The 22,500-nt window shown below is 45.7% G+C and overlaps 1 protein-coding gene across 1 annotated transcript in view; it reads right to left on the reverse strand.

Annotated features, from left to right (window-relative positions):
* Positions 1-2,553: 2,553 nt before the first annotated feature.
* LOC143285673 (meteorin-like protein) overlaps positions 2,554-22,500 on the reverse strand; it is a 33,141-nt gene continuing 13,194 nt past the window's right edge. The window contains exons 2-4 of the mRNA XM_076593073.1: positions 16,263-16,729; positions 13,495-13,551; positions 2,554-6,405 (exon numbers count right to left, since the gene is read on the reverse strand). Coding sequence (XP_076449188.1) covers positions 6,077-6,405; positions 13,495-13,551; positions 16,263-16,729 — 853 coding nt within the window. The 3' untranslated portion in view covers positions 2,554-6,076. The remainder of the gene's footprint in view (positions 6,406-13,494; positions 13,552-16,262; positions 16,730-22,500) is intronic.

The following is a 22,500-nucleotide window of genomic DNA, read 5'->3' on the forward strand; positions in this document are numbered from 1 at the left end:
GGGAAGAGAGGGGGGTGAGGGTGAGGGCGGGGCAGGGCGGGAAAAGAAGCGGCCATCCCACCCACCCCATCCCACCGCCACCCACCTTCCACCACCACCACCTCCACCCCTCTCCGCTGTCCGTTCAAGGTGGTCACTTCGGACAAGGAGGATGTCTGTTACAAACCAACCAGGTGTAAGGGGTTTCTTGCTGCGCGCCAAACTGTCCCCTCCATCTGAAAAGTGCCCGAGGCTTTCCTTCTTTCTGTCCCCCCCCCCCCTCTCCCCAACCACCCCCACCCCACCCCTTCCCCCCTTGACACGCCAGTCAAACCATATGACCAGCATAAATCATAATGACATGCATGCTCAGTCGCGATCGCCGCGATCGTGCGTCTCATCTCTCAAAAACACTTGTGATTCAGTTCCACACACACATGCCTTCCTCTACAATGTCATCTGTCTTTGAGGTACTGTATCTTGCGGGCACTATGATTAGAAATTTATATCTACTTTGGCTTGGCTTATATACATGCTGTATATATCAGTAAGTGTCAGTGTGGTATGCACCTGCTGACTGTACCAGTTACGCGTAAAGATGACTGTGAGGAATATTATCAAAACTGATGAATCTGAACTGATGTCCGAAAATCTGACAACACTTTACTGCGTTTCTGAAAACACGAGGATAATATGTATACATGGTGACGATAAATTTAATCTCATGTTAATATTGGTATTAGCATTGTTTTACTATATTATGTATTATTTGTTTATTTGTTTTCTTTCATTACTAACTGATTATGAATGTTATTTGATACAATTGATAATATGGTTTATCAGCCGTCATGTTAAAATTGGTGCAACGTTGTGAGCACAGTATAAGCTTTAAACTTGTTGATGCTCTTTTGTCATTGTTTGCATTGTAATCATGTATACTGTTGAACAATTAAAGATTATTTAAAGCAATATGTATACATGAAAATATATGACAACTGTGCGTGAAATCTCTTCGTTGTTTTTTTTCTTCATGTCTGTGAAGCATTTATTTTTCTTTTCAGTTTCTATCACTGTTCACGTTTCCTTTTTGTGTTGTTTCCCTTTCTTTACTTGTTTCTCCTTTCAATCTGTCATTCATTCTATCTCTCTTTCTTTCCATTGTCCATCAAATACAATATATTGCACCGGTAAACCCAAACATAATTATGAACGATTGTGTTTATATGAGGGGGAAGTATGCCGCACTGTCACAACTGACTCAATCGTTGCTTTTTTTTTTGCAACAAAGACCCTCATCTAAAGCCATCAAGGGATTACTCTGTGTACTTTGTGCATTCTGTCTGTCCACCCGCCCTCCCTCTTCAGCTCCATCACACCACCCCTTTCCCTCTTTCACACACACACACACACACACACACACACACAGAGTACCTGAATGGCCAGAGAGAAGAAGAAGAAAAAAAAGCCCGGTACAAACTTGAGAAGGGGGTTAGGGGTGGGTGGGATCACAGTTTTGGATACCCCTCGCGCTTAAAGTTAAGATCAAAATCACAGGGTCCGGACATTTTTTTTTTTTTTTTTTTTTTGCATCTCCTGTCCGAGCATGCTGAAATTTACAGCACAGCCAGCAGCAACACAATACCTGACGCAGCAGGAAGCGAAGAAACCCGGGGGGAAAAAAATCTCCTCTTCCTTCAGTTAGTCGGCCCCCAATCTCTCCCCCGCACCCCCCCCCCCCTCCCGCACCCCCCTCCACCATCACATCCCCAGAGACCCCTTCTCTCCCCTCCTCCTCCTCCCGCCCAATCTCAAGACCCCAAGAAAAAAAAATCCCCTCCTCCTTTAGTTAGTCCCCAAACCCACCCCCACCCCAAACCCCCACCAGCCCCCTCCCCATCTTGTCTCTCTCTCTCCTCCTCCCGGCCCAATCTCCAGGCGTCGCCCTGGACGTAGCGATTACAGATGAATTAGTTTGGCCAGGGTTCAGGTTGCATGCAGACACCGGTGTGCCCGTGTCATGTTGGGTAGAGGAATGAAGGAAGGGAGGGAGGGAGCACCGTCGATAATGTGTTCCAGGCTGACGTGATGTTATCAGACTGGACCGCTCAGCGTTGTGTGACAGACGTTTAGCTCGTGCAGGTGTGGGTGGGGAGACAGAGAAGGAAGAGGAAGGAGGAGTGTATGTGCGCATTGCTCGCTGTGACAACTTTTAGTTTTGCGACGTCACGAAACAGCGAGAGACTGGTGTGGATTCTGATGATTGATTGAGAGAGAGAGAGAGACAGAGACAGAGAAACAGTGACAGAGACAGATCTACAGACAGACAGAGATACACAGAGGGAGAGATGTACGTACACATGTACGAATGTATGTACACACACACACACACACACACACACACACACACACACATCATGCGAACAATGATGCGTACAAGAAATCAGAACGACGAACACTTGTAATGTTTACTCCGTTGTAATTCTTCAACATATCGTAATATCACACAATAGTGTTCATCTCATTGAATCAAAAACGACGACACAGCATGATTTAAAAAAAAAAAAAAAAAAAGAAGAAGAAAATAAAAAGGAACGCATTTTCCAATGTCTTTTATACAAGCAGTGAATGTACAATGCCAATCAACCACACATAACATGACATTATGAAAATACATTCCACCTGATGACGAATCTGATAATGCTGTTGATGACTGATAACATGTATTGGACAAGAAAATGAAGGGCGGAAAAAGAATTATTTTAAGACAGCAAAGATATTATTGTATATGGGCGGACACACACACACACACACACACACACACACACACACACACACACACACACACACACACACACACACGCACACACAGCCACTCACACACACACGTACAGAGAGAGAGAGAGAGAGAGAGAGAGAGAGAGAGAGACATACAGACAGACAGACAGAGAGGGAGGGGGTGGTGGTGGTGAAGAGATTTAACACTGAAAGAGAAAACAAGGTGGATGAGAGGCAGGGCCCATTTTCACTTCTTTCACCCATCAGTTACTCAGACATTTTTGGTGCGAACAGGTCACCACTGACTTTGACAGTATGACAGACATTAGCAATCATCCATACGTAAAATAAAGCTTTAAATTCGGATGGATAAAAACATGATAATATCCCCACTTACATGACAATACACATTCCAATATACATATACACGTAAGAGGCAGTGATACGCAAGATTTTGAATAGAAAATAATGTATACAGTGGAAGGAAAAAAAAAAAATTTTCAAAATCTAAATTTCCATGGAATATGTCATGAGAAATCGGAACTTGGTCCAAACAGGAATGTGAGACAAACTGTCTTTTACAATGACTGTGAGAGAAGGAATCATTGTCCGTGTATTTTCTAAAAACCTTTCAATTCTCTCACCTTACGAACAATGTAAGAGAGACTTTCCGACTTTCCCTCCTCCCTTCAGTACAGACAACACATCGAACTTTATATAAGACAGAGAAAGAAAGTTTGTCGAGAGAGAGACAGACAGAAAGACAGACCGAAAAGATCGATGGTTAACCGAGAAACGAAGGGGAGGAGTACAAATATTCAGAAGCACGGAACACAAGACTAAGTCGGCAGACACAGAAGAGCAAACAGAATAACAAAAATGAGTACAGAATTTGTGGACAGGCAGTGTAGTATTGCGAGGCTATGAAGGATGTTTTTTGCAAATCAAAATCTCTCTCTCTCTCTCTCTCTCTCTCTCTCACACACACACACACACACACACACACACACACACACACACACACGCTCACTCCCTGTCTGGGAATCACTTGATTCTTCAGTACTCCTTCGCTCACAAACACAATGCCATATCTAATAAGCGACGACAATCTTTCCCCACTTGAAGCGATTCAATGGCACATCAGTCATCAAGTTTCAGAAGCTGAAGGGGAAAGAAACAGTGGAAAGTCGTGCTCAGCATCTTTGAAAATATTTACAGGAGAGACGTCACACAACTCAACGATGACAAGGAAACAGCTAACAAAAAGAGTGATAGTTAAAAAAGAAGAAAAAGAAAGGGTTTTTAAATTTTAAAAACCGTGTAAAACGGGTGACAATTCCACACACACACACACACACACACACACACACACACACACACACACACACAAATTTAAACAAAATGAGAAACATTTCTTCATAAAAAGGGGGGAATAGACAAAAGAGAGAAAGCTTGGACAAATACAGCGACATTCTACTACAGAGGAAGCTGGGGCAAAAAGAGCGGGAGTTCTACCAGAAAGAAAACTTGGACAAATTTGAGCACGAATTCTACCAGAGAGAGGGGAAAGCTTGGACGAAACTGAGCAGGAGTTTTACCAGTGAAAGAGAAAGCTTGGACAAAAAGAGCGGCAGTTCTCGAAGAAAGAAAACTTGGACAAAAAGACGGGAGAACTGCCGCTCTGCACCCATTAACGCACGACAAATTAATGCAAACTGCCACAAACGCGGAATCAAACACAAATCGGACAACGAATTTCATCAGAATCTGTGATACGGTAATTCAAAAAACAAAACAAAAAAAGCACATACACACACACACGCACACACGCGCGCACACACACACACACACACACACACATATAAACACACAACCTTCAATCAGAAAACATAGCTGCCATTTGGAAAGTGGTTCACCAAGTGTTAGACACAATGAACACTGTTTATGAATCAGTCTGTGTGTTTACAAAAAAACAAAAACAAAAACAACCCAAAAAATAAAAAACAAACAAACAAAAAAAAAAACAACAACAACAACACCCCAAAACATAACTGCAGTTTCACACAAAACATTCTTGCCAGTGACAGTCATCAGAATTATGCCCCGCCACCACTGACAACCGTTTATAAACAACAAAAAGAAAAGACCAATGTCTAAGTTGTCTCTTTTTCTTATCACATTTCGCTGCCATCATTTCACGCCAGTGGATAACATCAGTTCTACAATTTAAACCATCCATAATATTTTGCAGATTGGTTGAGCAACTGAACCGCTCAACATAGTTTACTTATTTTCAATCGTAATGGCTTTTTCTTTCTCATCACAACGAGAAGCCCTCGGCATCATGATGTGAATGTCTCATTATAGTGGTAATGCTTTTGCGCTGACACACATTTCGCAGTTTTGGAAACGAAGTCAAGAAAGGACCCACAGACAGTCGACATGGTGTAGACTTGGCACTGCAAGCAAGCTTAAAGCACAAAATGTGTTCTTTCTTTGGCCTGTTAATCACAGTTTTTCACACAGTCGACGATCTCTGCGTCCGTTCGTGGATTTGAAGAAAATGGTATTACTGTTTTTGGTGGGGTTTTTTGGGTGTGTTTTTTTTTCAGTTTGACCACAGCTCCTGTCCAGCGGGAGCCATTAACTGAAAACCACTTCATGAGCGTCTCGAATAGGTCGGAGGAACATAGATTGACACAAACGATGGCTTGGAAGCATGTGTTTGTGTTGCACTGTGTTGTATTGGATTGGATTGTGTTGTTTTGTATTGTATGGTATTGCACTTAATTGTACTATATTGAAGTACATTGTATTGTGTTGTGTTGTGTTGTGTTGTGTTGCGCCACCAACAAATATTTTCTCCTTTCTGTCTGCAAGTGTTTTTGTTTTGCTATGAAAGTCGTTCCTTTTTTTCTATCGAATTTTGCCAAGGACCACCCTTTTCTTGCTGTGGGTTCTTTTACGTGCGCTACGTGCCTGCACTACCACACGGAACCTTGGTTTATCGTCTCACCCGAAAGACTAATACCCAGACTACCACCTAAGGTGAGTAGAAGAGTAGGAAAGGGGGGAAGTTAAAAAAAAAAAATCCCGGAGGATTCGAACCTAAGGACACTCGGTTCCTCATCGGGCGCATTACCACTAGGCCACCACTCCACAAGGCCTGACTAACGCCGGCATTGGGTCATGCTGCTGGTTAAACATTTAGCCTAGCAGATGTGGTGTTGCGTAGATATGGATTCATCCGAACGCGGTGACGCCACAATGAGAAACTGAAACTGAAAATCAGTTAATCTCAAAGAGTCTTCAGTCCAACCAATCAGTCATACACGCACTCAGCGTCGGCAGAAATCTTTAGCCAGTCCTCGTAAAACGGCGCGCAGCGAAGCTTGGGTTTGCCGAGGCGCATGCGCCCCGTGAAGAGGAAGTTGCCGTGGCCTGGCCGAATGCCGCACTTGGCGGGGGCGTGCACGGTGCCGTACAGAAAGCGGTCGTCACGGCGCACCCTCCGGAACACCGGGGCGTTCTGGTGGATGAGCTGGGCCACCGCCACCTGGATGTGGGTGCTGTGCTCGCTGCTGCTCCCCTCCTCGTCCTCAGGGTTCTCTGCTGGAGGCTGATAGGTCTCGTGGATACTGCCCACCGCCACTGTAATAGAAAGAACAGCAACATAGAATACAAATACAATACACGCGCTATGCAACAAAGAGTGCAATGCAATGCAGTGTAACTCAATACAAATGCAGTGCAACACAACAACGCCATATATGATATACAATGCAACGCATTACAATACAATGCAATATGATCCAATGTAATGCAATATAATGCAATATAATACAATGCAATGCAATATGATACAATGCAATATGATGCAATGTAATGCAATATAATGCAATATAATACAATGCAATGCAACATGATACAATGATTTCTTGTTCCTCATACTGATATAATTATTTCACATACACACACAGCGATGACAATAATATAGTATGAATTTCGTGTCCAGCTTTACACAGCGGTGACAATCATGTAGTATGAATTTCATGTCCAGCTTTTTTATGAATTAAAATCAGTCAAAATATCTCTCTGTATCTCTCTATCTGTCTGTCTGTCTGTCTCTCCCTCCACCCCTCCCTCAATCCCCTCCACCCAACCGCACGCACACAGACACACACACGCGCGCGTGCATATAATTATATAATAAAGATTTTTCTATAACGGCACAGCAGGCTATTACCAAAAACGCGCCCTATACATTGGGTTATTGTGCCCGTTGGCAGAACCTTAAAAAACACAAATAAAACAAACAAAACAAAACAAAAACAAACAAAAAACAACGACGAACCACTTTCTGATATCTCCTTCCCTGCCCTGCCCTGCCCTGCCCCATCGAGATATACATACACAATCATTTACGAAACATCACGTATCTACAAACCTCCAAGTCACTGCGGTTTGGTTTTAAGGTTAGGTATCTTTTCGTACAGATTACGCATCTCAGCGAACAAATCATCGCATCTGATAAGTCCCACAATCATCAAGTTTAAACGAGACCAGAATTAGAACAACGTACACGCGATCACTGGCGTAATGAAGTTCACTTCGCACACGCTCGTAATTAACACCACGTAGATGATTGTGTCTAATTGATTGTATGGTTCACAGTGATTGGGCCGGTGGCTTCTTCCCTCAGTGTGATCCCCGTGATTCTTCTCACCAAACCCGTACCATTTGAGTCGGGTCAGTGAGGGCAAATTCGCAATGTTGCTTTATAGTTATCAACTTCTATGTTCATATCTATAACACACACACACACACACACACACAGAGAGAGAGAGAGAGAGAGAGAGAGAGAGTACACACGTTCAACCAAATTAACACTTGAAATAAGGATAATTCTATTCAGATAAAACTAAAACCTTACACTGTTAAATACAGATGGTGATGCATGTGTTTTTGGTGGTGGTTGTTTTTTTGTTTTGTTTGTTTGTTTGCTTTTGTTTGTTTGTTGTTGTTGTTTTGTTTGTTTGTTGTTTGTTGGGGTTTTTGGTTTGTTTTTTTGTTTTTTTTTTAACTTATAAGTAAAAAATAACAAACACAAAACCAGACAACTCTGAGGGTAATTCTGACGGGGAGAACTGGGGTGGTTTGGCTTCAGCTTTAGTGAGCTGCGTACACTGACCGTTATCGTCAAGAAGGCACGAAGAGCCCTTCAGACAGATAAAAACACGCTGTCACAGGCACGCTGGAGTCTTCAGTTGCCGCCTCTCGGGTGATAATGGGACCGTTAGTCGGCTTGGGGTGGGCAGGTCGGGCTACTTGCTCTTTATTATCTGATAATCCATGACTTGTCTGTCGCAGTTTCGAAGTATAACATTACAAACAAACTGTGTATTCCACAACTCGGTAAGTCATATAATTATGGGCACTAGCTCTTCTGATCTGTAGATATCTAACTTTATTTATAACTTATTTTGTACTAGATATCTGATCTCTCTCTCTCTCTCTCTCTCTCTCTCTCTCTCTCTCTCTCTCTCTGTGTGTGTGTGTGTGTGTGTGTGTGTGTGTGTGGAGACTTTGAGGACAGCATGCTAATTCAATCCCGTCTATGCTTTCGACTAATATAAAACGGTTTGCTGCTACTGAAAACAACGAAGGATGAAGAGGAGAAGGAGAAGTAGGAGAAGCAGAAGAAGGAGAAGAAGGAGACATCTGTTTATCACCCATTCAATCTATTCAATAGAAGAATCATGCCAACCGCTGGCTTCAAATAAAAGACACTCTTTCCTACCAGTCATTAAAAGTCAAAAGACGTTCCCATCTAAGAAAAGGAAACATTCCTCCTCTAAATCACCCTGCATGAAGTAAACAGACAACCAACCAGACGAAGAAGAGGACATTTCTTGCCTGAAAGAGTTCCAATTATACAGCAAAGCACCTGCCAAGAAGGTACGCTCACTGACACTTGAATAGGTAGGAAGGTGAAAGCATTGTGAAGTCCCCTGCGCTGTTCACACTAATCCTAGTCAATACAGCCAAATTTGCCACGGACTCCAACACACTATTAGAGATAAGACTTAGGCAAGTTAGGTATGTGTAAATGTGTGACTTTGTTGTAGCTGTTGTTGTTGCTGCTGCTGCTGTTTTGCCGCCGGTATGGAAAAAAAAATCCTTTCGTAGAGCTCTCTCTGTTTGGAATTTGTTTGCCCTGCAATATCTGGAACACTCAGCCAACCAACCATGCAATCAACCTTTTACAATTATGTATATTTCTAGACAGCACTACTGAAAAGCTTTAGTATCAATTCCTCTTCTCCTTTCTGTCTGTCTGTCTGTCTGTTTCTCTCTGCCTTATAAAACACTGCGAGTTCCAGTTTTCATCCCTCTTTTCATAATACAAAGTACTTGTTAAATATTTTTGAACAAATCAATATAAAACCAGTTATTTATTTCTAAACAAATAAACGAATAACTCCAGAGGTACATGTTTCTCCAGTTCACCATCTTTCGTAGAGAATGATACAGTGTCTTAGACTTTATAGGAAAAGAGAGGGTGGGGGAGAGAGGGGGGGGGGGGAAGGACCAACGAGAACACAACAGGACGAGAAAAGAAGAGAGTCGTCGGGGGGACGGGGGGGGGGGGGGGGGGGGGGGGGGCGAGGGGAATGGAGGGCGTGAAGGAAGGGTGGTGGTGGTGGGGGTTCGTGGACAATAACATACAGTGAAGGGAGTGAATGGGGGGGGGGGGGGGGGGGGGCAGAAGTTATGTTTTGGAGTGAGTCATTCCCGTCTTGCCACTACGGCTGTGTAAAGTACACTCCCCCCCCCCCCCCCCAAACACACACACACACGCAGACAAAGACACACACACACACACACACACACACACAACTTCCCTTTTTTTTACCAATATGGAAAATGCAAGTCTACACTTGGAGCCTTAAGAGGGAAATTATATATCTCTCTTATAATAAAAAAAATTTTAAAAAAAAAAAAAGAAGTTGTTTTTAAGGAGAGGGCGGAGAAGGAATGGTTTGGGAGGAAGGGGGGGTGAGGCAGGGTATTGGGGCTGTTGGTGGGGAGGGAGGGGGAGGACGGGGAAGGTACGCAAGTCTTTACTTACCTGTTTTAAGACGTGCAGTCTTTTCAAGTTGTTGTTGTTTGTTGGTTTGTTTGTTTTTTGTTTTGTTTTTTTCCTTCTTCGTCTGACACGCTAAAAAAAAATGGAAGCTGACGTTTCCATTTTTCGTGTCCGCTCAATTACGTTCATAGCTCGACTGAGCCCCCCCCCCCCTCCCCAAACCACCCCTGGGGCGTTGGCGATAATAGGCCTTTTGGAGAGGGAGGAGAGAGAGAGGGAAATGAGGGCGGGGTGGGGGGGTTAGAGTGGAAAGGACGGGGCGTGGGGGGGGGGGGGGGGTTGAGGGGGGGCGGGGGGGTTAAAGGGTTGAAGGCAGGCCCGTGGGTAATGGAGTATGAGAGTATGTGTAATAGACTGACGGGAGAGATAAGAAAGAGAGAAACAGGGGATCGGGAGGGGGGGGGGGTAAAGGAAGAGAGGGAGGAGGGAGAGGGAGGGTGAGAGAGAGAGAGGGAGAGAGAGAGACATTTATAAATACACGAAGAGAGAGAGATAGGGGGAGGGAGAGATGTATTCATTGTGACACACACACACACACGCACACACACGCACACACACCCGCGCACACACACACACACACACACACACACGAAAAAGACACAAAGACAGACAGGCATATATATATATATATATATATAGAGAGAGAGAGAGAGAGAGAGAGAGAGAGAGAGAAACGCATGCATAGGGAGCAAAAGCGCAAGACTGAGGCAGGTAGACCTGCAGACAAAAATCCATTCTAAACTCTAACGTATGTGAGACCACAGTTCAATGCACACTGACCTGTCAAAGACCACCTGTGACTTCAGTCAGTCTCTCTCTCTCTCTGTCACGAAGACCAACGTATCACGATTGCGAACAAATGCGGCACCACAAGGGTAAAATCTTTTGCTCTCCTTACCTCTTTTGTCTGGACTAATGGACCGTGCTATCCCACCTTTGTTTGGTTATCAAATTATCATTAATATCTCTCTCTCTCTCTCTCTCTCTCTCTATATATATATATATATATATATATATTGTGGCAACAGTCTCTCTCTCTCTCTTTCTCCACACACACACACACACACACACACACACACACAGATAACACACACACACACACACACACACACACATTGACAGACAGATGTCTGAGAGAGAGAGAGAGAGGGGGGGGGTGGAGGAAGAGAGGCAGAGACAGAGACAGAGAGGGACAGGGAGAGAGACTAAGCTCTAGACGAAAGTCGACCTGCAGACGAAGACACAGACCACAAAGAGAAGGGGGACGCAGACAGAGACAGACAGAGTGACAATAACAATAGACAACCGACAAAGAAAACTAAAAAGACCACACAAAAAAAAGGAAAGAAAGAAAGAAAAGGTCAGTGTAAGGGTCAGCGAGTCGTGACAAAAAGAAGGAAATAAAATAAAGACAGTCCACGACTTGTCCTTCCTTACTATACTTTTTAGCGAGCGACAGATGGTCGAGTCGACCGACTCCCGAGGGCAGGTCAAGGTGTACTGTGTGGACTGGTCAGGACATGTATGTCTTCAGACTGTCACCACCTACCAGCCACCCACCCTTTACAGTCGTAGGTATGTAAATGACCACCTCCATTCCATTTGTATGTACGCCACACACACACACACACGCAGAGGCACGCCTCCCTACGTATCCCCACACCAACACCGGATGACAATCGCACGCGCGCGCGCGCGCCAATACACACACACACACACACACACACACACACACACACACACACACACGCAGAGGCATGCCTCCCTACGTATCCCCACACCACCACCAGCTCAAAATCGCGCGCGCGCGCGCCAACACACACACACACACACACACACACACACACACACACACACACGCGGAACCTTATCGAGACCCCCCATCGCTTCTCCGTTCACCCTCTTTCTTTGGCACTGAAACGGCCTTGTACTGAATAGAACAGACGGCACGTGGAACCATAACAATGAGTACCTTTCCACCGTTCCCCCCCCCCCCCAAGAGTCTTTGATGAAGACTTATACCCCCCCACCCCACCCCCCTCTACTACTCCCTCTACCATTATCCCCCCCCCACCACACCCGTACCCCCTCTCTCTCACACACACGCTAGGCTTACTCTCTCCTTTATGCCGGACTATACCAGGAAAACCCAACAAAATCAGGGTATGTATTGTTAGTGAAAAGGCTTCGCTTTCTTTACAGGCCTCGGGGGGAACGAGGCAGAATCGTATCGGTCCAGTCTGCTACGCTATGGTGGTCACTGTTTGTTTGTTGATTCTCTCTCTCTCTCTCTCTCTCTCTCTCTCTCGCTTTCTTTCCCTACACTTGTTATACTTTTGTTGCTGGGTTTTTTTGTGTGCGGTTTTTTGTGGTTTGGGGTTGGGGGGGATTTGTGAGGCGTACACATATAAGCTGTTCCTGAAGCGTTGCCAAGCTTACACTCAATATGTTTCGATTTGTGTGGTACCTGTTTTTGTTGTTGTTTTTTTTGGGGTTGTTGTTTGTTTGCTTGCTTTTTGCTGTTGTTTTTTGTTTTGTTTGTTTGTTTCGTGTTTTTTTTAATTCTATATGTGAGTATTTCCGTTTCATTACATGTACTTCTCCCTTCCACTGCCCTCTGTGTGTGTGTGTGTGTGTGTGTGTGTGTGTGTGTGTGTGTGTGTGTGTGTGTGTGTGTGTGTGTGTGTGTGTGTGTGTGTGTGTGTGTGTGTGTGTGAGTGACTTTTCCTGTCCGATGTTTTGCGTGATTTCGGGTTGAAGAATGAATTTCTCTGTATTTTTCTCTTTCACTCTCTGTTGATCTGTCAGTGTGACTGTCTTTACGTGTCTGTCCGTCTGTCTGTCCGTCTGTCTGGCTGTCTCACTCTCTCCACAGCTGTTCATGCTCACTAAGATAGAAAGCGCCGTGGACGCCACCGGTTCCCTGGACTAGTTATAGCGTAGTGTAGGCGTTTTTGCATTCACTGGAACCATGATCCCCGCCAGTAATGCGCACGGCATGTTTGGGGCAATACAGCGTGTGCAACACACACACACACACACACACACACACACACACACACACACACACACACACACACACCACACACACACACACACACACACACACACACACACACACCAGAAACACACACACACACACACACACACACCAGAAACACACACACACACACACATACACAACACACACACACACACACACACACGCCTCTGTCTCACACCTCAAGAGAAGGCTGTCCACACAAAGAGGTGTCTGTTGGATGCCACTTTCCGCACTTTGGCGACACACCCACACACCTGAACCGACAACTGCTTTCATCCTCCGAATGGGATGTCAAGATAAAACGACGGCATGTAGGGAAAAAGAAGAAGAAGAAGAAGAAAGAACAACAGGAAAGAAAGCAGAAAAAGCATAGACGGAAAGGCAGAGTGAAGAAAGAAAGAAAGAAGGGCGAAAAACAGAAAAAAAATGCAGAATGGACAAAAAAATAAATTGGGTGGGGGTAAGGGGTGCGGGGAGGCGGGGGACGGGTGAAAAAAATGTAATGACAAGTATGAGTGAAAACGATACATTGCTGGTGTCTACTTACCGAAATCACTCGTGCAGTAAGCATCCAGCAGCTCCTCTTCTGTGCAGGGTCTGCATTCTGGGGCACACAGAAAAACAATGATATTATAGAATACAGATTATTATTTCAAGCGATGCAAAAGCAACGGTCGTTTGGAAATGAACTGCCAAGTAACTTTTATAGAAAGAAGAGGAAAACATGTACAAGTCAGCAAGTTATACGTTATCACGAAAACGGTATCACAGAGATGCTATTGAAAAAAAAAGACCAATGAAATAAAATAAGGGGATGTGGAGGAAAGGTGTGTGTGTGTGTGTGTGTGTGTGTGTGTGTGTGTGTGTGTGTGGTTCCCCTTTTTTCCTCAAAATCGTGCCATCATATATTTGGGGGACAGAAATGTCATTCGCTGGCCATGGGTTTCTGTGGACAGGCCATATCCCTTCCAACGGGGGGGAGGGGGGGGGGGGCAGGGGGGGGGGGGGGGGGGGGGAGAGAAAAAGAAAAAAGAAAACCAAACGCATGAAGCTCAATTGAAAACGCAGCCTGTCAGGTCGCCTGCTTGAAGGCAATTAGGCCTCATTTTGTGGTCCCGGCTGGGCGTTGGAGAAGAGAGGAGGTCCTTACCGCAATCCCGTCAGGTCCTTGTCCCTCTAAAGGCATTACAGCCAGACTTGAGGATGCTCCTCCATCTCATTACGAGAGACGTGTTGCCCGTGCTATCATCATTATTAGGCCCCCATCACCATACGCCTGCCCCCCTCCTCCTCCGCCCTATTACAGGCAGCGGGGAGGAGCTCGCCATAATTGGTTCCCTTGTCCAAGGTGACAGGACCGGTGTCTTCAACGACGTGCCGTGTTGACAAAAGACGGTTCGTGTGACGGGGGGGGTGGGGGGGAACCTGTCGCTCCTCAAAACCCTGACTAGTACGGGGGTGGTGGGGATGGAGTGGAAGGGTTGTGGGGGTACGGGGGGGGGGGGTGGGGGGGGGGAGATTGTCACCGACGTAACTCTGACCATGCGGAAAAGGACGGCGGAGCTCAGTGGATGCTGTTGTCGTGGTGCTGTTGTCACGCACGCCCTTGTTCCGTGTGGAGGTGAAAGGGCTCAACGAGTGCAGTGCTCCTTTCAGAGAAGGGGGGTAGGGAGGAGCTGAGGCGTTTCTGCTGGCTTGAGGAAGTGTCTTGGCATTGTTTTGTGTGTACGTGTCTGGGCATTGTTCCCAATTCCCTCAATACAATGCAACACCTGGCAAAAAGGGTTCTTTCGTGTTGGGTCTGTGTGTGGTAGGTAGGCCTATTCCTGTGGCCCCGTTCTTTTTGTTCGTATGCTGTACAAGTGCTATGCTTTATCCATTGTCTTTTCACATCTTTGATATTTTTTTTCTTAAACTGTCAATGCGCAAGAAATGATTGTGTGCGTATGCATATATATATATATATATATATATATATATATATATATATATATATATATATATATGAGTGTGTGTGTGTGTGTGTGTGTGTGTGTGTGTGAGTGAGTGCGTGTGTGTGTGTGTGTGTGTGTGGAGAGAGAGAGAGAGAGAGAGAGAGAGATGTCTGTTTAACATAATACTTGTAATTATATTTAGTTACTTTAACACAGTAAGTCCAACAGTATATATATATATATATATATATATATATATATATATAATATGTGTGTGTGTGTGTGTGTGTGTGTGTGTGTGTGTGTGTGTGTGTGTGTGTAGCTTCAATGGTCATTGTGTTTAGCTTCTGTACTTTAACCCACACACACTTATCACAGTCACAAAACATAGTAACAACAAAAAAGTAGATAAATCTTCGTTTATCCGCTGCCATTTCAGCAGCTTCAAATCATGAATCATGGCAAGGCTGAAATGAACATTATAATCTTCGCTGATATATACGAGCTCTTTTTCTTCGGGATGCAAACATGTCTATTTTGGGCTGGGCCTGTTTTATAATCAGAACATCCCTTTAATACGATGTTTCAGGACTCCTCTACCAGCGTAGGTCAAAGACTGACACCATGAATTATATAGGTGCTCTGAGATTAACTCTTTCGATACGAACGGCGAAAGAGACGACGTTAACAGCGTTTCACCCCAATTTACCACCATCAAAATATTGCAAGCGGAAGGCTCTTATACTGAAGAGGTGAATGTTGACAAAGAATACCACAATTCTGACGACGGAAGCTAAAGGTTGGGTCATTGAGACACCCACTGGACATCCGAGGGGTCTGTGTATAGGAGAAGAGAGGACTGGCCGTACTGAGTGAGTTAAACAGCGGATTGCTGACTTGGCAGTCCCAAAATCATTCGCCAGATCTGCTTTTTGCACTACTGGGGTAAACAGAACCACGACAACGACGGATGTTGTTTTCGCTTGCTGCCCAACAACTCGGGTCACTGGCCTGGAGGGGGAACATGCTTTGCTTGGGGAGCAGTCAGTCAGTTATCCCGTCTTTTGGAGTCGAAACTGATAAAAGTAAAGGGCACGGCAAACAGTTTGGGATCAGATTAGGGACCAGGCTCTGATGTAAGCCTTCGTTTACTTCTCATGCTGCTGGTGTGTTTCAAAACCCACATGGCACATCAGACCCTGAAAGCTGAATTATCGATTCCTTTTTTTTTTTTTCTTTTTCCTCCAGGTTATATTTCAGAACCCCCCACCCTCTCTCTCTCTCTCTCTTTCTCTCTGTCTATTACCTATCTGTTACACACACACACACACACACACACACACACACACACACACACACACACACACACACACAAACTCACCCTCCATGGGATCCAGCAGCGCCCTGTCCGACACGGGCTCCACGTCGTACTGCAGGGTGACGGACGGGATGCCCGTGAAGCGGTTCGTCCTCTCCACCTCCACGTACAGCCACACCGACCCCCCGTCCCCACCACCACCACCACCAGTCCTCCCCCGCCCTCCCACCACGCACACCTCCTCGCTCTCCCCTTCCTCCCCGGAGGTCTGCACCAGAGGGTCCAGGCTCATCAGGGCCCTCAGCTCCTCCAGACGGAGGCGGTAGTTCTGGAGCTGCCTGGGGCGGGACGTCTCCCGTGACACCTGGGTCACCGTGTGGCGCCCGTGCACCACGAAGCAGAAGCGGTAGTCCCCTGTGAGGTAGGGGGTGGCCTCCAGGCGGATGGCTCCGTAGGCGCTGTTCCACTCGATGGTGCCCGACCGGCAGCGGGTCTTGACGCTCAGGATGGCCCGCTCGTCGTCGTCAGAGCTGGACAGAAAAGGAAAGGATGGCTGAGTGAGTGATGGAGGTATAGACAGTGATGAAGGTAGAGTGTCCCTCTTTCTCGTTTTGCTGGGATAGGGGTTGGGCGGGGGTGGTTTACACTGTCCAACGTGAAAAAGGTGTGGAACAATTTAGATAACAACAACTGCAACTGCAACTACAACAACAACAACCATCATCATCATCATCATGGTGGTGGTTATGGTGATCATGATGATGATTATGATGATAATATGCTGGATGATGATGATAACATTAACACTGGTGCTACTACTAGTACTACTACTACTAGTACTACTACTACTAGTACTACTACTACTACTAATAATAATAACAATCATAATAATACTAATGATGATAATAATAATGTAACAAACAGGTGGCAGTGGTGCTGGGGTACGTCACGTTTCAGCTGGAAGGAATTACAACAGCTTTCCTTTCGCAAAATGACACACACGATGTCAGCAAATAATGATTGCCTCGGAGAAGAAGAAGAGGAGGAGGAGGAAGAAGAAGAAGAAGAAGAGGAAGAAGAAGAAGAAGAAGAAAAAGAAGAAGAAATTCTGCCTCGGAGAAGAAGAAGAAGAAGAAGAAGAAGAAGAGGAGGAGGAGGAAGAAGAAGAAGAAGAAGAAGAAGAAGAAGAAGAAGAAGAAGAAGAAGAAGAAGAAGAAGAAGAAGAAGAAGAAGAAGAAGAAGAAGAAGAAAGTTTGCCTCGGAGAAGAAGAAGAAGAAGAAGAAGAAGAAGAAAAGCAACAACAACAACAACAAATCAAAGAGGAAGAACAAGAAGGAGGAGGAGGAAGGAGGAGGAGGAGAAGAACATGTCCCGAAACCTTGCCCAAACCATGTGACGCGTGCGCTAACCGCTATTATTGCACAAGTTAAAGTTATCTCTCTAAAAGAGCCAAACACGTATACATACATTCTCCACACAACCACACACACACACACACACCCAGAGCAAACGACGTCACTGGTCGACCATTTTGCTGCTTTTAGATGATCTTTTCATCGAGTCTGGGCTCGCGCCAAACTGTGATTAAAACCTCAGCAACATCACACAACATCCCAAACATCCGGCACCAAACTGACAAACAGACCGCTGTATATTTGGACAGGCGAGTGTCGGAGATAGATAGAGAGATACGTGTCTGTTTCAAGTGTGTACCCCAAATATACGGACTAGACAGGGGATTTTGCCCCCTCCATCACTGGACCTTGAGTGGTGGTCTTGGTGCAAGTCTTTCCGGATGAGACCGAGGTCCCATGTGCAGGCATTCTCTTAATGCAACGTAAAAGAACCCACGGCAACAAAAGGGTAGTCCCTGGCAAAATCATGTAGAAAAAACTACAATTATAGAAAAACAAATACACTTGCAGTCGAGAGATAAAAAAAAAAATTTTTAAAAAAGAGGGTGGTGCTGAAAAGTGTGAAAGCGACAACCCTGAATTTCAGACCAAGAAATCTGTTGTGACAAAAGAAGAAAAAAAATATATACCATGCAATACAAGTCGTTCTCGTGATTAAAAACAAAAATCACTTCAAAATAGTATAGTATACCTGCATTTTTACGTTTTACATTGTCTTTCAAACTGATGTTGTCTTTCAAACTCATGCACAGGATCTGAACTGGAAAAATAGCCTTGCTTTGCATTTCGCTTGTTTCAACTTGCTTTTCAAAGAAAGGTGAGGATGAGGGAGGAAAAGGAAGACGGGGTGAGGCGGGGTGGGGGGTGGGGGTGGTGGAGCAACCAACAGGCGAGAGATAAAATAATGACAGGGGGGCAGGGAGCGCGCGGGGTGAGGGGGATGGGGGGGGGGGGGCGTTGCTCCTAGCAACGGAACTGCAACCCTCAGCGGTGGTCGGATCTTTCTTTTCTACCTGTGATATGTTAGTGAGTCATTAGATTATCATGTCAGCGTTAGCTTCTGTTACCTGAGAAGTAAAGAGGAGAGAGACTGGGAGAAAAAAAAAGTGTCTTCAGTGGTATGTTGATCTTGACCGTCTATAGGATTGGGGAAAGGGATTACTGTCGACTTTGAAGTAAGTGTGTGTGTGTGGGGGGGGGGGGGGGGGGGGGGGGGGGGGGGGGGGGGGGGGTGAGTGTGTGTGTATGTGTGCGTGTGTGTTTGTGTGTGCGTGTGTGTGTGCATTCTTTCTCTGTCTGTCTCTGTCTGTCTCTGTCTCTCTCTCATAGTTGCATTGCATTAATTCCATGTTTATGAATATATACTATAGTTATTGTTTATTTGTTCACATTCCCTTTCATGAGGGGCCAAGGCCTAAAATAAACCATCTAAATCTCTCTCCCCATCCTCTCTCTCTCCCCTCTTTCTCTCTCCCTACCTCCCTCCCTCTCCACACACTCTCCCTCTCTCTGTTTCAGCTTGAAGACATTACACACACACACACACATACACACACACACACACACACACACACACACACACACACACACACACACACACACACACACACACCAAAGGCTACAAACAAACAGCAGGCACAGCACCCTTCACCTTCTACACGAGGACAGTTTGCCATCTTCTTGCCGAGACATCAACAGAGGGATTTTTGTTGTTGTTGTTATTTGTCTTTTTTTGTGTGTCTTTTTTTTTGGGGGGGGGTGCGGGGGGGCTGTGGGGGGGGGGGGGGTCTCTCTTTCTTCTTGTTATCTTTTCTCTCTTTTTTTTGGCAGCAACCAGTTCCAGATATGCAGACCTGTATAAAGGTGATAAAGGAGGCTAAGACGAGGAATGATGAATCACTGAGATGAATACTTGTCACATTTCCATGTGGAAGAATGCACACACACACACACTATGTGGTGGTGAATTAACGTCTACATGGGTTTCACTGTTTACGACAGCTACAGGTGTTGAATACATACGTACGTGTCCAAAATCCATGTCTTGAACAATCTGACCTTAATCAAAGGCTTTTAGCTGATCGGTGGTTTAACCCATTCAACGCTAGAGAGTCTACAGTCTCGACAAGTTTCTTTGCCATGTTGATGCGAAAAAACAACAACGATAAAACAAAAAACAAAGAAAAATATACCGAAGTCGACTGTGTTGTCCTCCACCAAACTGACACCTATAGACTCCGAGCCAGAAAAAACACGACAGAATTTCTTCATTCCCTTTGCTAACACACAAGTTTTAATGTCCAAGAGTTTTTGAACTCAATATTAATTTTGAATTTGAATAGCGGTTTGTGCACATGTGGGACCGGGAACGTGTGTGCCATTTCAATGGACACAGTTTGACGCCAGTTCTATGCTCGGGCGCAGGGCTGATTGAGTTAACTCACTCAGTACGGCCAGTCCTCTCTTCTCCTCTACACAGACCCCTCGGATGTCCAGTGGGTGTCTGAATGACCCAACCTTCAGCTTCCGTCGTCAGAACTGTGGTATTCTTTGTCAACATTCACCTCTTCAGTATAAGAGCGTTCCGCCTGCAATATTTTGATGATGGTAATTGGGATGAAACACTGTTAACGTCGTCTCTTTCGCCGTTCGTATGGAGAGAGTTAACTCGACTCTGCTGTGACAGGGTCTCACCCCAACCTCCTCCCTCCCCAACCACCTTGGGTACAGCAAATATTAACGATAACCTTTTGCTCGTTTTCAAAACTTTTCTCTTCTTTCTTCTTCCTTTTTTTTGGGGGGGGGGGGAGGGAAGGTGAACCAAGGAGGGGCAGGGTTGATTACTTGTTTTTGTTTGTCTGTGTTTTGGCTCTGTTACGAAAGAGATCTGCGCCAAGTGCTTGTCAGCGAAATGGCAATGAGCCTGATCTGGGGACCACGTTTGTTCCTGCATCCCTGTACTGCCTTGGTGCCAGCGATGTGAGGCCACAGCGGCCATGAGACAGACCACTTGAAAATAAGGGGATGACTGATGTCATGTTAGTTGTTTTTGTGCGCACTCATTGCACGCAAAGTTTTTTTCATGCGCACAAGCAGGCTGAAAAAAACAACAACAAACAAACAAACAAAAAACTTGAAAAGCGTGCCATCCCAACCACAAAGACGTCATAGCATGAAGAAATAAGGAAAAGAACAAAGAAAAAACAACTCAACTGAACACACACTCACATCCCCTCTTGCAAGTGCGCCAAGCACCAAAGAGACAGGCAGCTAGCTGGGCAGACGGACACAGACACACGCAGACACACAGACAGACAGACAGACAGACAGACAGACAGGATGACCACTGAATAAAAAAAGTCCTTCAGTCAAAGAGCACACACCGAGAGGTCTGTAAACAACACGAACAGAACGACAGCCTGCTAAAAACAAAAAGGCACCAAGAGAAAGAAACAGCGTGAGCGGACAAACACCATAATAATATATGTATGCTCTGTCTCTGTCTCTGTCTCTCTCTCTCTCTCTGAGGCTCTCCCTCCCTCCTCCCCTCACTCTCTCTTTCCTCTCTCTCTGAGGCTCTCCCTCTCTCTCTCTCCGAAGCTCTCCCTCCCTCCCTCTTTACGAGACTCTCCCTCACTCACTACCTCTCCCTGAGGCTCTCCCTCTCTCTTTCCTCTCCCTGAGGCTCTCCCTCCCCCCCTCTCTCTCTCTCTCTGAGGCTGTCTCACTCTCTCTCTCTTTCCTCTCTCTCCGAGGCTCTCCCTCCCTCCCTCTCTCTCTACGAGACTCCTTCCCTCCCTCCCTCTCCCCTGAGGGTCTTCCTCCCTCCTCTTTCTCTGAGGCTCTCCCTCCCCCACTCCCTCCCTCCATCGCTCTCCTCCCCTCCCTCTGGGACAGGCTCATCGTGTCACCAAGAGACGCCCCAGAGCAAACTCACCCCCCAGTCAGTCCATGTTTGTTCCGAACTCAGCGCACGTGCTGAAGTAGACTAGCACAAGCGCGCCAAGGGACGAGATTAGACATGGCCGTGGCGGCAGACTCGTCGAGTTCATGTACACACACACACAGGCCGCACCTGGGATTGTGTACTTCCGGCGACAACAGGGCCAGGGAGGGGAAGGGAGGGGGTTGGGTCAGTTTGGGGGGAGTGGGAGGGGGAGGGGGGTGTCAGAGAAAAAGACTAGAGTGTGATAAGATGGAGAAGAAAGAAACAGACGGAAAACATCATCGAAGAATATCAAATACGTCATTTTGCTACAGCTGATTTGTGACTATTACTACTACTACTCCTATTATTATCATTATCATTATTATTATTGTTACAACTACAACTACTACTGCTGCTGCTGCTACTGCCGCGACGACGATTACAACTAGATAGCCACCGTTACTTGAAAGTCCTCCAACTACCATCAGAACCAATCTAAAACAAATCATTAGACAAAACGACCACCTATACTGTGCTTCTAAAATTGCAAGAACTTCCTCCACTTGTGCACAATTAATTTTCACAGCATAATGTCCCGGAGCATCCAAGATGGACATTCATAAACAGGTGGAGAGAGAGGTGAGGATCGCTGGTGTTGGTGCTGGTGGAAAATCGTGAGGATTAAAACACACACACACACACACACACACACACACACACACACACACACACACACACACACACACACACACACACACGAAAAGAAATAAACGCATGGGGGTCAGGAGAAAACATAAAGAAAACGAAAAAGGTAATCTGCACGAGACGGGCAAGGACAGAGCTGTTTGGTCAGCGGTCTCGAAAAACATTGTCCAGTTCACAGACTTGATTCTAGTTCAGGTGTGAGCTGAGGGGATCGAGAAGGAGCCAGCAAACGGGAGAGAGGGGTAGAGAGAG

This window comes from Babylonia areolata, chromosome 1 (genome assembly GCF_041734735.1).
Source record: "Babylonia areolata isolate BAREFJ2019XMU chromosome 1, ASM4173473v1, whole genome shotgun sequence".
Lineage (NCBI taxonomy): Eukaryota > Metazoa > Mollusca > Gastropoda > Neogastropoda > Buccinidae > Babylonia > Babylonia areolata.